We start from the raw sequence: 17985 nt of genomic DNA on the forward strand, positions 1-17985 counted from the left end.
GTTTTCTGGGAACACAACATTATAACGTGGTGGGTGCCTGCATAACATTTTGACGAAGCACATTCTGACACGAGTTACCTTTGGGTTGTTTTAGTTCATGAAGAATGACAATGTCGTGTACATTGTTCAGGTTATTTGCAAGTAACATGATATCTTCCCCATTCAGCCTATTTGCACAGTAAATAGAATCATGCTCATTGTCAGTCCAGTAAATCTTGTCCTGTAACAGAAAGGTGATGTAGTAACAAGCGGTCAAAATAAGCGGCCATGGGGACGAAACATCAAACGCATTTCAATATTGACACATTTTACTTGGATCTCATACAATGCTGCTCCAGTCATCTGCAACACTGAACTGCTCTCCCTCACTAATAACTGGTGGCTGTGGTTTATTCTCTCTCTTTGATATTAATGCCTTCCACCACATTGACCTGAAAGGTTGAAAGATCAAGCTGTGCAGTATATCCCTGTGATCTTAGTGCTGCCAACTGAAACATTTACATCTTGCATTTGCATTTCAAGTGCAGCTCAAATACTGCGCCGAGCACAACTTTAAATTATGACTTTTATCTGTGTTGATCCCGGTTATGAACTGCTATTATTTTGAGATACGCTAAAACGGCACAAATAAAAATATTGTTCTAGAATCACAAAACCACATCACAGCACAGGATGCAAAATTAAAACAGCCAATATAGTTACCAAAGTAAAAACCCAAGACATTGTGGCTCTTAAAAGCTGCCTTTGAATCAAAGGTAGGAAGAAATAGGAACCAAGGAAGAAAACCTGTCAACCTATCAAGTGTCATTTGCTTCAAACTGTACCCATCCAAACAGCAGAGGAAAGGATTTGGCTACATTGTGAAATTCTCAACAATACTAATGAAATTCTGAAACCTTACTGAAATCCTCCTGCCTCAGCCAGTCATTATTTTACGGATAGGAAAAGATGGACAGAGAAACTAAAATCTGGAATCAGGATTAACATTGCTGGCATATGATGTGAAAAGAAAAAACAAATACTGAGGCAGTGTTCACAGGTTCATTGTCTATTCAGAAATCTAATGGCAGAGGGGAAGAAACTGCTCCTTAAACATTGAGTGTGTCTCTTCAGGCTCCGCTCCCTCCTCCTTGATGGTAGCAATGAAAAGAAGGCATGTCCTGGGTGATGGGGTCCTTAATGATGGACACTTTTTAAATGCATTTTTAAAAATACCTTTTTGAGGCATTGCCTTTTGAGAATGTCCTTGATGCTGGACAGGCTCATGCCCATGATAGAGCCAGCCGAGTTTGCAACTTCCTGCAGCTTTTTCTGATCCTGGGCGGTGGCCCATCCGTAACAGAGAGTGACACAACCAGTTAGAATGCTCTGAACTGTACATCTGTAGAAATTTGCTAAAGTCTTTGCTGACACAGCAAATTTCCTCAAACTTCTAATGAAATATAGACACTGTTGCTCCTTCTTAATAATTGCATCAATATGTTCATCCAGGATTGATCTTCAGAGATCTGGACACCCAACAATTTGGAACGGCTCACCCTTTCCACTGCTGATCCCTCAATAAGGACTGGCATGTGCTCCCTTGACTTCCCCTTCCTAAAGGCCTCAAACAATTCCTTGTTCTTACCGATATTAAATGCAAGGTTGTTGTTGAGACACCACTCAACCAGCTGATCTACCTCACTCCTGAACACCTGCCCATCACCATTTGAAATTCTTGTAATAGTTGTGTCATCAGCAAATCGATAGATGGCATTGAGCTGGGCCAGGCCACACACTCATGGGTAGAGTGAGTAGAGCAGTGTGCTAGGCACACATCCCTGAGGTGTACCGGTGTTGACTGCAAGTAAGGCAATCAGAAAAGACTGAGTAAAGTCCGCTACCTCCGTGGGCTAAAGTCCTGCTGATCAGAATTACAGCAAATCTGTGCGAGCTGTAATTATACTTAAACCCAGTTAGGCCTAAAGAAACAGATAACATACAAGCAAAATCCAATTTAAAAATACTGTGCTTTGGTGTTGAATGAAGATTAAAGAAAATAAAATATAGTGCTCTTTCGGCTTTGATGCTAGCTTCAAGAGTAAAATGACACAGAAGGTACAAGTTTTACCTCAAACACAGCAAGTGCAGATGGGTGAGTCAAGTATTCTTCTGAGAACAGCAATATTTTTCTGTTGCCACCATTCAGGTCAACGCTGGACAGTTGGTGCAGTTTGGAGTCAACCCAATACAATCGTTGATTCAGTAAATCTACAAGTAGATACCACCCTCCAGTTACTACAGATTTCTCAGCTCCTTTCAACAGCACTCAGAGCTACTTTCAATCCGGAATTTAATAACAAATATTGGAAAAAATATTATCCAGCTTTTGATATAGAATAGATGATCTCAGATTGAATGCCCACAATGTACACAATTCAGTATGTCTCGTTTCTTCAGATTACAAGTCTAGGAATCTATTGTTTTCTATTTTGAATTCAATGGCTGAGCTCCACACAAGTCTGCATGGACAGTTCTAAGTATTAACTAACCTTTTAGGTGGACAATAGTTACTCCATGTTTCAGTCTTAAATGGCCTGCCCTTTATTTTGAGATGTAACAGTTCAAAACTCCTTAGCTAGTGTAAACACCCTCTCTGTATTTATTCCGATAAACACTCTCAGAATTTTGTACTGTTCTATGCGGTCACATCTCAATTTTTGAAGTCTAGGATCAGAGGCCTAGTCTACTCAATCTCTCCTCACATGCAGACCAACCATCCCAGGATAAAGTATGGAGAATCTCTGAATCACTGTATTTATTATAACTATATATTTCTTCAAAAGGAAACCAAAGCTGCACAAAGCTTCCAGGTCTCTCTCACCAAGATCCTAATGAAGTGCAGCAACATACTTAATTTTCCATTCAGTCATTTCGCAGTGAAGTATAACATACTAGGATCAGCTAAACTGGATTGGGTGTTATGTAATGAACTGGAGGCAATTTGGAAGCTTAAGGAAAATTGCAACTGTCACTCCACTCTAAGAAAGGAGGGAGGCAGCAGAAAGGAAATTATAGACCAGTTAGCCTGACCTCAGTGGTTGGGAAGATGTTAGAGTCAATTGTTAAGGATGAGGTGATGGAGTACTTGGTGACACAGGACAAGATAGTACAAAGTCAGCATGTTTCCTTCAGGGAAAATACTGCCTGACGAACCTGTTGAAATTCTTTGAGGAGATTACAAGTAGGATAGATAAAGGGGGTGCAGTGGATGTTGTATACTTGGACTCTCAGAAGGCCTTTGACCAGGTGCCACAGACAAGTTAAGAGCCCGTGGTATTAGAGGAAAGTTACTAACATGGTTAGAGCATTGGCTGATTGGTAGGAGGCAACGAATGGGAATAAAAGGATGCATTTCTGGTTGGGTGCCAGTGACTAGTGGTGTTCCGCAAGGGTCAGTGTTGGGACCACTTCTTTTTATGCTGTATATAAATGATTTTGATGATGAAATAGATGGCTTTATTGCCAAGTTTGCAGATGATATGACAACTGGCGGAGAGGCAGGTAGTGTTGAGGAAATAGGTAGGATGCAGAAGGACTTAGACAGATTAGGAGAATGGGCAAGAAAGTGGCAGACAGAATATAATGTTGTAAAATGCATGGTCATGCACTTTGGTAGTAGAAATAAATGTGTGGACCATTTCCTAAACAGCAAGAAACTCCAAAAACCTGAGATGCAAAGGGATTTGGGAGTCCTTGTGCAGAACACCCTGAAGGTTAACTTGCGGGTTGAGTCAGTGGTGAGGAGGGCAAATACAATGTTAGCATTCATAAGAGCGGGGATGTGATGCCAAGGCTTTATCAGGCACTGCTAAGGTCTCATCGAGAGTATTGTGAACAGTTTTGGGCTCCTCACCTTAGAAAAGATGTGCTGGCATTGGAGAGGGTCCAGATGAGGTTCACAAGGATGGTTCCAGGAATGAAAGGGTTATCATTTGAGGAACGTTTGATGGCTCTGGGTCTGCACTCGCTAGAATTTAGGAGGATGGGGGCGGGGGGGATCTCATTGAAACGTTTCAAATGTTGAAAGGCCTAGGCAGAGTAGATGTGTAAAGGATGTTTCCCACGGTGGGAGAGTCTAGGACAAGAGGGCACAGCTCAGGATAGAGAGGCATCCATTCAAAAAAGAGATGTGGAGAAATTTCTTCAGCCAGAGGTTGGTGTATTTGTTGCCACATACAGATGTGGAAGCCAGGTCGTTGGGTGTATTTAAGGCAGAGATTGATTGGTTCTTGACTGGACATGGCATCAAATATTATGGGGAGCAGGCCAGGAAATTGGGCTGAGGAGAAAAAAGAAAGAATCAACCATGACTGAATGGCGGAGCAGACTCGATGGGCCAAATGGCCTAATTCTGCTCCTATGTCTTATGATCTTATACTATCTATCATTTATTTTCAGTAAATTGTGTTTCCTTTCAACATTTTTCAATTCAACATTTTTAATTTCTCTCCATTGAATTTTCTACAATGGTCTTGAATCGCGCAACAACATGATAGAAATCGTACAATCATCCATCTCATCTACATCCCCTTGAACTTATTTGCATCTTTATTTTTGGGTCATATGAAAACCCATTCAATATAGATTATGAATTGTTAAGACTTATCTTTGCTTTCTTGCCCATTCATAATTAATTTCACCAAAATATAAAATATTGCTGTGGTATCACCTACCTAACGTGATTCCATTTGGCCATTCAATATTCTCCTTGACTAGTGACTGACGATCAACCCCATTTAGTCCAGCTTTCTCGATCTTTGCAGAGCTGCCCCAGTCAGACCAATACATGAACCTGATTAAACAAGAGTCAAAAGAATGAGAGAACAAGAACAGAAGAAAGATGAAGACGGAATTAACAGCAGTACCATTACTTACCCTCGAATTGGGTCAACTGCGATGGCTCGGGGATTCTCAAGCTCGGTATTGATAAGTGTCTTTCTTTTGGTTCCATCTGTGGTGGCCACAGAGATAGACCTGGAGCCAGAGTCTGTCCAATATATATTTTTGTGAATCCAGTCTATTGCTAGGCATTCAGGAATTTGGAGGTCTTGGTCAATCAGATGGATATATTGGCCAGGATCACTACCTTGATCCAAAGGTGCACTGCAAAACAGATCGGGCAACAAATGCTTCATTTAGTGCTGACAATGTAATGCAAAGGGGAATTGGAGTATTTATGCTCTATTTCTGAACCGATTTTAAATATGTGACCAATGTTGAACAATTAACATAATTTCAAAGACTGGGAATGTAGTTCTCAGTCTCAGAGTTAATGATAATGGGCAGAAGATATTTGGGACAACAGATTCAAATTCCAGCTTCACCTGCACGTTATCCATTCACTCTGATGGAATTCACTTATGGCTGCTGACTACCATCTTATGAAGTAACTTCATGACTGTTGCACAATATTTATCAAATACTCTGAAATATTGAAACTGTTGGCATTGAAAAAGGTCCCTTGGCCCAACTTGTCCATGTTAACCAAAGGGTATTCTTGAGTTAGTCCCAGGTGCCTGCACTTAGGCCATATCCCTCTAAACATTTCCAATCCATGTACCGTTCAAATGTCTTCTAAGTGTTGTAATTGTACCTGCCACTATCATTTTCTCTGGCTCCTTATGCCATATACCCTAAGCCCTCTGTGAAAATCATACCACTAGGGTCCCCTTTAAATCTTTCCCCTCTCCCCTTAACCTATTGGCCTCTGCTTTTATACCTTAAAACGTACTGACAATCTAAGAGATGGTGTTAATATTGTTCTCTGTGATTTCACTCAGTCTTTCTATGTCTAGCCAGCTGGTGGTGTAGTGGCACCCACACTAGACTTCGAGGCGAATGTTCCCCAGGTTCGAATCTGGCTAGCTACTTTTTCACTTTCCATCTGTGCTGGGTTGAGCTTCGAGCTAGCAACTTGGCCTCGTTAAAAAAAACAAAGTGCTAAAGAAACTGCAAGGTTGCCACCCGATGCACCACAAGGCACGGAGAGGAACAAGAATTTCAGTGATGCACGTTGAGTAGATCGTTCAAGATACAGAATATTAAAAAATCAGAACTATTCCTTTGCAGCCTACCATGCCCACATGACATAGCTCATCGCGCATTATCATCAGCCCTCCAGTCCCCAAATGGAAAGAATAATTAAAATATTCAAGGCACCATTATCACTTAGGATCAGTGTATAATGAGAATCAATCTCACTGTTAACTTGCCGGATAAGATACAAAATAGAATTCCAAATCAGTGAGGGGGAATTTCTTTCCCAGATACAACCTGGTTGACACAGGTAGACACATAGACATTAAACACCTTCAATGCCTCTTTCAGAACGTGTTTTGCAGCTAAAGATTCAGAATGTAGAAAATTCAACTGCTAACATATACAACAAACTTTCCAGGTTACAAAGCAAAATTTCCCTTTCAAAATAATACTAGTATGCAATGTCTACCTGACACAGCAGAAAAAACTTCAATTTAATGGCACAGTCATGTAGAATACAATGACTTGTATCTCTCCTATCTAGGTGGAAAAAAATGTTGAAAGTACCCAAGAGGTATGGTAGCTTTATCCAGCAGTTTAACAGGTTGCACCACTAGTCTAATAATACATGCACACAACGCTGCAAAATATTTCTCTGTATTCTGAGTATGATATACAGGACCAGAACGAGATACACCAGTTGGTTGAGTGGTGTCGCAACAGCCTTGAACTCAATGTCAGTAAGTCCAAGGAACTGATTGTGGACTTCAGGAAAGTAAACACGTACTAATCCTCACCAAGGAATCAGCAGTGGAAAGGGTGAGCAATTTCAAGTTCCTGGGTGTCAACATTTCTGAAGATCTATCCTGGGCCCAACATGCTGATGCATTACAATGAAGGCACAACAGTGGCTATATTTTATTAGAGGCTTGTGGAGATCTGGATGCCATTGGTGACTCGCCCAAATTGCTGAAGATGTACCGTGGTGGAGAGATCCTAACTGGCTGTACCACCATCTGGTCTGTGGGGGGGGTGGGGGGGGGTGGAGGGAGGGGCGCGGCACAATCGGAAAAAGCTGCAGACAGTTGTAAACTCAGCCAGCTTCATCCTGGGCACTGGCCTCTCCAGCGTCGAGGATACTTTCAAAAGGTGGTGCCTCAAAAAGGTGGCATCCATCATCCAGGACATGCCCTCTTCTCCTTGCGACCATCGAGAAGTAAGTAGAGGAGGCACGCAGGAACAGCTTCTTCCCCTCCACCATCAGATTTCTGAATGGACAATGAACCGATGAACACTACTGTATGTACCTCACTTTTATTTGCTCCCTTTTTGCACTACTAACTAAATTTATTTTATATTTATACACACTTCCTTATGCAATGTGCAGTGTTTTATTATTACGTACGGCAATATGTGGATGTGGCAAAACAACAAATTTCATCACGGTGATATTAAACCTGATTCAGGTTCTGACGATCATTATATAAAAAAAAGTCATTTACCTATAGATCACTTTGTAGTACAGGTCGATCCAATATATTTTATTTTCTTCAACATCCACATCTAGGGAGACCGCATTCTTTAATGTGGAGACAAGACGAGTATATTCTTTCTTCAACAAATTAATCATCCTGATATCATGGCTGTTGGTGAAGAGAACAGAAGGGCTTTGACCTATCAAGAGAATGAGAAGTTTATTTGAGGAACTGAGAGGAAATAAAACACAATTGTCAGCTCTGTTTATATTGCCATAGGCAACAAAACATGCAGTGCAAGTACTTTCCTAACAAGTTGTTGGACCCCTGGGAAATGTTGCAAGAGTGCACTCTGAGGTGGAAATTTGGATTTTAGAGTAGAATAGTGTCCACCACAGATACATGGCCTCAACCTGCCTCGTACCCTCTTGCCTCCACAGCTGCTGCTTGACCCACTTCCAGCAGCTTCTATTTTGCTTCAGGATGACATCAGTAGCTCTTCCTCTCTTCTGCCTCCCTTTTCAAAAGTGAGCAGCACAAAAGCATTAAATTTATACCATTTGCAAGAAACACCACTCCTTTTATTGAGCCCCATGCAAATAAAGGGGTAATTTTCCACAGAATGTCTTTGCAAAAGTGGCATTCCTTTAAATGCATCAAGATACAGGATGCATTACTGATGAGACACCATCACCACTAAAACACATCCCTTTGTGACTGGCCACCCCACCACAGCCACCATATGTTAAAAACATGGGTAATGACCTTGAATTTTACCAAGACTACATGACTGGAGTCGCTTAGCACTTTAGTGCAAAGATCTTTATTAGGTGCATCAAAAATCAAACTTAAAATGAGTGAAATTAGTGAAAAAATCCCAATATTCACAAAACAATATCTACAAGAAACACAATAACAGCTCTGTACTTATTCTTGACCAGGGTAAACTCCCGGCAGACCCTTTCGCTCGCCAGAATCATGTCAAATGGTAGGTTTTGCAGTACTCCCATTTTCATCAAATACTTGTGGTCACTCAGCTCAACAGCGAATCCTGCCAGCGGCACAGCGTCACCATGGACACACTGGGCAGGCGTTTGGTGACTATAGTCAACACCAAAGGTAAGGACAAGACTTTTTTAAATAAATGACAGTGATCTTCCATAATCTAAAGAGCTTAAACAGGTTTTCTATTAACTGACTATTATAAACATGTGCTCATTCTCCTCACATTCTGTTTGTCTTTCATTACCATATTCACAATCATTATTCATTATCATCATCCTCATCACATACACCATCAATATTCCGAGGATTATCACTGATCGGAAACCCAGCTGGATATGCCACATAAAAGTTATGGCTGCTCGAGAAATTTCCAAGGCTGGATATCCTGTAGCAAATGACTTGTACGCTGACACCACAAGGGCTTACTACCATCTGCTATACATAGCACAAGTCAGGGGTCTGATAAATTAGTGCAAACAAGTCTCCAGATGCTGAACACAATCTGGGACAAAGCAGTTCACTGGATTGGCACCCTAAACATTTATTTCCTCCCACACTAACTTACAGTGTGTACAAAGTAAACTGTTACTCATCAGGCTATTCCAACAACACCTCTCAAAATCCTGACCTCTGACCCCTGTAGTTTTGCACACACCATCTTGACTTGGAACTATAATGTCCTTTCTTCACTGTCACTAGGTCTAAATCTTGCAGCTACATCCACGTGCACTGTGGGAGCACCTTCGTCAGAAGACATTCAGTAGTTCAAGGCATTGGCTCAACACTTTCTCACAGTCAGTCAAGGATGGGCAATAAATAAGAGAAAATCTGCAGATGCTGGAAATCCAAGCAATACACACAAAATGCTGAAGAAACTCAGCAGGCCAGGCAGCATCTATGGAAAAAAGTACAGTCGACGTTTCAGGCTAAGACCCTTCATCAGAACTGGAGAAAAGAAGATGGGAGTCAGAGTAAGAAGGGGTGGGAGGGGAGGAAGAAATACAAGGTAGTAGGTGATAGGTGAAACCGGGAAGTGGGAGGTGGGGGAAGAGATGAAGTAAAGAGCAGGGAAGCCTATTGGTGAAAGGCAATAAATGCAGTTCTTGCCAGTGATGCCCAGACTGACAAATAAAAATAAGTCCCACTTGCTTCACAGCCACATAATGAAACAAAATTTCTAATTAGAGCACAAGAAAGCCACAGCTCAAACAACCAATAATCTGGTGAAAGAAAAAAGGTCTTAAAATGTTTCCTGAAGGATGAAATTGTGCATGTGACACCTGTGCAGTGCTGGTCTGATCTTGTGTGACTGGTCACCAACTCTTTATGAGGAAAATCTAATTACATAGCACTACACCAGGTGCTAGTGGGCTATCAGAAGATCTAGGTATCGAAAGGAGGCAGTGAATAGAAAAACACATACTCCTGAGGGTAAGTTTTGTTCATAGGACAAGGGAAAGTGGAAATATATACAAAATATTTACATTAGATAGACAGATACTTCACTGATCCCAAAGGAAATTGCAGTGTCACAGTACCATTACAATTAGAGTAAGGACAACTCAAAATTCTGTTAATTTTCCAAATCTCAGACATCAAAACAAAATAAAATTCCTTTTTAGTTAGAATCAGTGGGAAGAAATCAGGTTTAAGGAAGGATTTTAAGAATTTAGATCTTGGGGCTGTGTTCTCCTTTCCAGAGGTGCATACATTTTTTTCTCGGCCTGGGAGGGATGGGATCACAAAGGACTTTGAAAACAAAATTAAATTTTTAAAAGTAAAATCCTTTTTAAGCTGAGACAAAACTGGAGAGATGAAATAACAACTGGCAAATTCTAGCCTGTTCAAAGTAGGCACATTGTTCCCAACTGGCCTTTTTAACCCACAAGAGACCACAAAGTTGCCTTAATCTGATCTGTTCACCACAAACTCAAACATTCTCCAAGGTCTATCAAAATCATCTTACCCAGTAACAAGTTTCCAAGCCCAGCCTTTCTAACTTCTTTAGCTCCCCATTCCAGATCTCATGAGTTGAAGGTCACACCAAGCCCAAATGTTGTTCAGATCTTACTGCAACTACTGTTTTATTTGCAATGAAACTACAAAATAAATTGAACACTGAGACTGCTTACTGAAGATTATACATTTCTCCAATCATAAATTCAGTGTGTGGCCTGTGGTTTTCCCCTTTCTGGCCTTCATTGCATTCTCCACTCCCCCTGCCATATCTTAAAACTGTAGAGTCATCAATCAATGATTCAATAGCTTGTAATCCACTGTATACTACCATATCAAAAGCCCAGCGAAACCATCTTTGATCATATATGTAATCAATTCCCTCAACCAAGATTGCTTCATCAAATGGCATTCACTTTACTTCGCTAAGCCATACAAAATAACTTATTAAGTTAATGTTTTCAATCTGCCAACGTACAATAAAAATTGCTGGTGTTGATGGTTTTGTGGCCAAGTTTGCAGATGACACAAAGATAGGTGGAGATGCAGGAGTTTTGAGGACGCGGAGTCTGCAGAAGGACTTAGACAGGTTAGGAGAAAGGGAAAAGAAGCGGCAGGTGGAATGCAGGGAAGTGTATGGTCACACACTCTGGTAGAAGGGATATAGGCACAGACCATTTTCTAAACAGGGAGAAACTTCAGAAATCAGAGGTGCAAAGGGATTTGGGAGTCTGGGTTCAGTCAGTGGTAAGGAGGGCAAATGTAATGTTAGCATTCATTTTGAGAAGACTAAAATATAAAAAGGATGTAATACTGAGGCTTTATAGGTCAGAATGCATTTGGAGGATTGTGAGCAGGTTTGGGGCTCTTGTCTGAGAAAGGATGTGTTGGCATTGGAGAGGATCCAGAGGACAGTCACAAGAATGATGCCAGGAATAAAAGAGTTATTGTGTGAGAAGCATTTGGTGGTCTGGACCTGTACCCGCTGGAGTTTAGAAGAATGGGTGGGATGTCATTAAAATGTATCGAATATTGAAAGGCCTAGATAGAGTGGACATGGAAAGAATGTTTCCTATAGTGGGGGAGCTCAGGGCCAGAGGGCAGAGCCTCAGAATACAAGAATATCCTTTTGGAATATTCTAAAGAGATGAGAAGGAATATCTTTAGCCAGAGGGTGGTGAATCTGTGGAATTCATTGCAATAAACAGCTGTGGAGATAGTGTCATTGAGAATACTTAAATCGGAGGTCAATAGGTTCCTGATGAGGCAGAATGTCAAAGGTTACAGGAAGAAGGGAGGAGAATGGGGGTGAGAAGGATGTTAGAATGGCAGAGAAGATGTGATGGGCTGAATGGCCTAATTTGCTCCTATGTCTAATGATCTTGTTATAATTTTTTAGGACCATAGAACATTACAGCACAGAAACGGGCCTTTTGGCCCTTCTTGGCTGTGCTGAACCATTTTTCTGCCACGTCCTACTGACCTGCACCTGGCCCAGATCCCTCCATACACCTCTCATCCACGTACCTGTCCAAGTTTTTCCCTTAAATGTTAAAAGTGAGCCCACATTTACCACTTCATCTGGCAGTTCATTCCACACTCCCACCACTCTCTGTGTGAAGCCCCCCCCTTAATGTTCCCTTTAAACTTTTCCCCCTTCACCCATGTCCTCTGGTTCTTTTCTCCCCTAGCCTCAGTGGAAAAAGCCTGCTTGCATTCACTCTATCTATAACCATCATAATTTTATATACCTCTCTCAAGTCTCTCCTCATTCTCCTATGCTCCAGGGAATAAAGTCCTAACCTATTCAACCTTTCTCTGTAACTCAGTTTCTCAAGTCCCGGCAACATCCTTGTAAACCTTCTCTGCACTCTTTCAACCTTATTAATATCCTTCCTGTAATTTGGTGACCAAAACTGCACACAATACTCCAAATTCGGCTTCACCAATGCCTTATACAACCTCACTATAACATTCCAACTCTTATACTCAATACTTTGATTTATAAAGGCCAATGTACCAAAAGTTCTCTTTACTACCCTAGCTACCTGTGATACCACTTTTAGGGAATTTGGTATCTGTATTCCTAGCTTCCTCTGTTCTACTGCACTCCTCAGTGCCCTACCATTTACCTTGTATGTTCTACCTTGGTTTTTTCTTCCAAAGTGCAATACCTCACACTTGTCTGTATTAAACTCCATTTGCCATTTTTCAGCCCATTTTTCCAGCTGGTCCAAATCCCTCTACAAGCTTTGAAAACCTTCCTTACTGTCCACTACACCTCCAATCTTTGTATCATCAGCAAATTTGCTGATCCAATTTACCACATTATCATCCAGATCATTGATATGGATGACAAATAACAATGGACCCAGCACTGATCCCTGTGGCACACCACTAGTCACAGGCCTCCACTCAGAGAAGCAATCCTCCACTACCACTCTCTGGCTTCTTCCATTGAGCCAATGTCTAATCCAATTTACTACCTCACCATGTATACCTAGTGACTGAACCTTCCTAACTAACCTCCCATGCAGGACCTTGTCAAAGGCCTTACTGAAGTCCATGTAGACAACATCCACTGCCTTCCCTTCATCCACTTCCCTTGTAACCTCCTCAAAAAACTCTAATAGATTTGTTAAACATGACCTACCATGCACAAAGCCTTGTTGACTCTCCCTAATAAGTCCCTGGATTACTTTTAGAGCCTTTTTTAAACAATGGAACAACATGAGCTATCCTCCAATCCTCCAGCACCTCACCCGTAGATACCGACATTTTAAATATATCTGCCAGGGCCCCTGCAATTTCAACACTAGTCTCTTGCAAGGTCCGAGGGAATACCCTGTCAGGTCCTGGGGATTTATCTACTCTGATTTGCCTCAAGATAGCAAGCACCTCCTCCTCTTCAATCTGTATAGGTTCCATGACCTCACTACTTGTTTGCCTTATTTCCATTGACTCCATGCCAGTTTCCTTGGTAAATACAGATGCAAAAAAAAACATTTAAGACCTCACCCATTTCTTTTGGTTGCATACATAGCCAACCACTCTGATCTTCAAGAGGACCAATTTTATCCCTGACTATCCTTTTGCTATTAATATACCTGGAGAAGCTCTTTTGATGATCCTTCACCTTGACCGCCAAAGCTACCTCATGTCTTCTTTTAGCCCTCCTGATTTCTTTCTTAAGTATTTTTTTGCACTTTTTATACTCCTTGAGTACCTTTTTTGCTCCCTGTTTCCTATACATGTCATACATCTCTCTCTTCTTCTTTATCAGAGTTTTTCAAGTTGAAACTAATGGTGTCATGATCACTGAAACCAAAGTGTTCCCTGACACACACTTCCGTCACCTGTCTTAACTCGTTTCCTAATAGGAGATCTAATATTGCATCCTCTCTAGTCGGTACCTCTACATATTGATTTAGAAAACTTTCCTGAACACATTTTACAAACTCTAACCCATCTAGACCTTTAACAGTATGCGAGTCCCAATCAATACGTGGAAAATTAAAATCCCCTACTATCACAACTTTATGTTTCCTGAAGTTGTCTGCTGTCTCTCTGCAGATTTGCTCCTCCAATTCTCGCTGACTATTGGGTGGTCTATAATACAACCCCATTAATGTGGTCATACCTTTCCTGTTTCTCAGCTCCACCCATATGGCCTTGGTAGACAAGCCCCCTAATCTGTCCTGCCTGAGCACTGCTGTAACATTTTCCCTGACTAGCAATGCTACCCCCACCACCCTTCATCCCTCTGCCTCTATCACATCTGAAAAGTTGGAACCCTGGAACATTAAGCTGCCAGTCCTGCCCCTCCTGTAGCCAAGTTTCACTAATGTCTACAATGTCATAACTCCACGTGTCAATCCATGCCCTCAGTTTGTCAGCCTTTCCCACAATACTCCTCGCATTGAAATAGACACACCTCAGAAGATTATTACCACCACACACAACCCTTCTATTTGTCACTTTGCATGAAACTTTAACATAATTTATTTTGACCCCCGCTCCACTATCTACTCTGGCACTCTGGTTCCCATCCCCCTGCAAATCTAGATTAAACACCCCCCCCCCCCCCGCCCCCATAGCACTAACAAACCTCTCTGCAAGGATATTTGTCTCCCTGTAGTTCAGGTGTGACCCGTCTCTCTTGTACATGTCCCACCTGCCCCAGAAGAGGTCCCAATGATCCTGAAATCTAAAACCCTGCCCCCTACACCAGTTCCTCAGCCACGTGTTCATCCTCCAGAGCATCCTACTCTTACCCACACTGGCATGTGGCACAGGTAGCAATCCTGAGATTACAACCCTCGAGGTTCTGCTTTTTAACTTCCTACCAATCTCTCTATACTCACTCTTCAGGACCTCCTCACTCTTTCTTCCTAAGTCATTGGTACCGATGTGTACCATGATATCTGGCTGTTCACCCTCCCATTTCAGAATCCCATATCTAAATAGGTGTCAGGGAAGTCTTAAGATCAGCTATAAGGGTAAGGATTATTTGCGGTACTAAAATACAAAATGGCATTGGCTGCACAGAACCTTCATTCCTAGTGTAAGTGCTGAATATATAAACAGGCAGAGGCAAAAAGGAAAACTGTGATTTTAAAGTGTTTAATTTTAGAAGTCTTGACTGGATATAACCACAGAACACTGGACAAGAATGAAGAGCACATCAGCAATGAGAATTAGTTGTTGGGAGTTCAGCATTTGATTCTTGGTGAGTACTGCCACCACCTGGCTTGGAGGCATGCAGCACTTCCTGATCCCAATATGCATCAGTATAAGAGAGGCTGAACAAATTGGGAATAGAAGAGTTTGGGGATCACCCCAGTCTCGTTCGGTAACTCACTGTTGTAAGTGAGACTGATTTTATCCTTGCATTTAATATGCAACTGTCTTTCAGTTACCACAGTATTCTGGAGAGGTCTGGACACTCAGGAGACTGCATATGCTGGAATTTGAGGTAAGAAATAAATTGTTGGAAGAACTCAGTAGATCAAGCAACTTCTGCAAAGGAATGATTGACATTCTGAGTTGACTGCATTAGGACTGAGCACGTGGAGGGAATATAGCCCGTGTATAGAAGTCAGAGGGAGTGATGAGATGGAGGCTGGTAGGTGATTATTGGAACCAAGTAAGGGAGGGCTAATGGGACGGTGGAACGAGGTAGGGGACAGTAAAAAGTCTTTGATTTTCAAAATTTTCAATGATGTTGCCAATAGGTTGCATGTAATTCAATCCCCACCCGGCTTTCCCATTCCCTCAGCCCTTTGGCCTTCCCCACTGTCACTATGAGGCTAAACAGACTGGAAGAACAGCACCTTATATTCCACTTGGGTAGCTTTCAACCAGATGGTGTGAACATTGAACTTTCTAATTTCAATAAACCCGACTCCCCTTGTGGTCTGTTCCACACTCCTTCCAGTCCACTCCAGCTCTCTTTTTCCTTTGTTCGTCTCTTCATCCCTCCACTTCCTCCTCATGAGCAAGAAACATCACACCATCTCTTCCACCCCCCGCCCCCCCCCCCAGCATGTCCATCACCCACGTACTTACCCCGAGCTTCTTCTCCCTTGGTTCACCTTTCCCATCCCTTCTCCCTCCTTTATCTGGTTCCATTTACTCATCATCTCACCCTCCATCTCTACCCTCCCCTCCTCCACCTGGTTCCATCTGTCCACCATCTCATCTGCTTCCACCGAGCACCATCACCCTCCGCCTCACCTCCGTATAGAAACGACCTTCCTGAAGCCCAGTCTGCAAAGAAGCCGTTTCGCTGCTGTCAGTTTCTTCCTTGCTTTAACTGTATAAATTGAGCACTAGACTGTTGAGAGTCACACCTCTACCTCCACCTCACTGGCCAATGCAGTGGTGTCAGTTTCAGAGATCATGTGGATATCTAGGAGGAAAGACTGATGAAAAGGAATTTGTGCCCAAAACTACCTACCACCTGAGATCATGCACAAATTACCAGCAGTCACCTCCTGACATAGAGGAGAAAAATGAAGCAGGCTGCCTTACCCACTGCTTTACAACTCTCGGTCATTGGATCCATCTCATAACCTTGGAAGCAGGTGCACTTGTACCCTCCTTTAATGTTAGTGCAGATTTGGCTGCATCGGTCTAGATCTTCGCATTCATTTATATCTGAAAGAACCATTTCAACTAGTCAATCAACTGGCTGAATTCTATGCCGTTTGTGCAACAGTGCTGATTATTGAAACGTGTGCTTCGTTTCAGTCTGCTCTTTGTTCGAAGATGACTGAGGGGAGGACTTGCCTTGCATTTTAATTACCTCCACAGGTCTTTGAGTCTAGCAGTGTGTATCCGGCTGGGCATTCACATTCATATCCGACCTTCAAGTCTCTACACGTGTGGGAGCAGCCGCCATTGTTGGTCAGGCACTCATTCAATCCTGGCACCAAAACAAAAATCAACACATTGACGGAATAAATTACAGAGCATCAGTGAGGAACGGCTGGCTGCTTTTCCAGATCTATGCAATGGAGCGGTTGAGTAAATCCACATACACTAAACACGGCCAACGGGGCACTAACAATGAACTTAAAAGGGTATTCACCAAAATGTTAAAAATTACTATTCTTCAATCACAAAATCAACAGTGGGGTTGGGGGTGATGAGGGATATAAGTGGAGTTTTAGACAGTTATTAAGTTTTGTTAAACATCAGTTATAAATTAATAATTACTCGGGACACTTTAAGTTGAGGCCTGATTAAAATGTTCTATTTTTGAGAAAACGATTTAATCAATGCACGAGTCACCTCCATTAGACACCTCAACACTGCAAAAACAAATCCAAAGATGGTCCGTGATCGTTTTCAAACATAACTACTGAGCTACAGGATATTAAGGAAGATAACCAAAAGCTCTGTGAAATGGGTACATTTTAAGTGGCATTTGTAGGTAGGAAAGAAAGTTGGAGAGGCAGTGAAAATTCCAGACATTACACAACTGCTGTTGGATGAGCAGGTTTCTGGACCAAACAGCAGTCAGAATAACAAGTTAACAGGTATCTGAGATAAAGGGTTGGATGAGGTATTATAAGTGATTCGTATAAAAAGTAATTTGCTTGTTTTATAAAATTCCTACTAGGAATGACAGGTGCCTTTAACCGGATGAATAACTGGGAAAGCACAAACTGAAAACCATCCTCTGGTCTGTCCAGTGCAGTCTGTGGCCTGTGGCAGAAGTTTTGTTCAGTTCAAGCTCTGCACCAGCCTCAATCCCTGGGTAGAAATCTCACCTCTAAGTCAGAACAGTGCATGTGCAATCAAAGCTCCTACATTAAATAGCTATGGGTTTGAGAGAAAGAGTGGATTTTTCCTCCTCATCTTGTCTAGCATTTTAACTATTCCACCTGAACTACCATCCCAGGGCTGTTTGTGAGACCTTACAGTGTGCATACCGGTGAATTATTCCTTGTATCAATGACTCTACTTAGTTCAGAAGCTGCAGTTCTGACCTTGTGAACAGTACTACACTTTTCACAGTGCA

The 17985-nt window shown here is 42.0% G+C and overlaps 1 protein-coding gene across 7 annotated transcripts in view; it reads right to left on the reverse strand.

Annotated features, from left to right (window-relative positions):
- The window catches only part of LOC140737136 (low-density lipoprotein receptor-related protein 8-like), a 114839-nt gene that overhangs the window by 13141 nt on the left and 83713 nt on the right, over positions 1 to 17985 (reverse strand). For all 7 annotated transcript variants that reach the window (XM_073063337.1, XM_073063336.1, XM_073063335.1 and 4 more), the window contains 7 exons: positions 16765 to 16884; positions 16491 to 16616; positions 7524 to 7695; positions 4918 to 5145; positions 4716 to 4834; positions 2111 to 2250; positions 79 to 220 (listed from right to left, as the gene is read on the reverse strand). In XM_073063337.1, coding sequence (XP_072919438.1) covers positions 79 to 220; positions 2111 to 2250; positions 4716 to 4834; positions 4918 to 5145; positions 7524 to 7695; positions 16491 to 16616; positions 16765 to 16884 — 1047 coding nt within the window. The remainder of the gene's footprint in view (positions 1 to 78; positions 221 to 2110; positions 2251 to 4715; positions 4835 to 4917; positions 5146 to 7523; positions 7696 to 16490; positions 16617 to 16764; positions 16885 to 17985) is intronic.

The sequence above is a fragment of the Hemitrygon akajei genome, chromosome 12, assembly GCF_048418815.1.
Source record: "Hemitrygon akajei chromosome 12, sHemAka1.3, whole genome shotgun sequence".
Lineage (NCBI taxonomy): Eukaryota > Metazoa > Chordata > Chondrichthyes > Myliobatiformes > Dasyatidae > Hemitrygon > Hemitrygon akajei.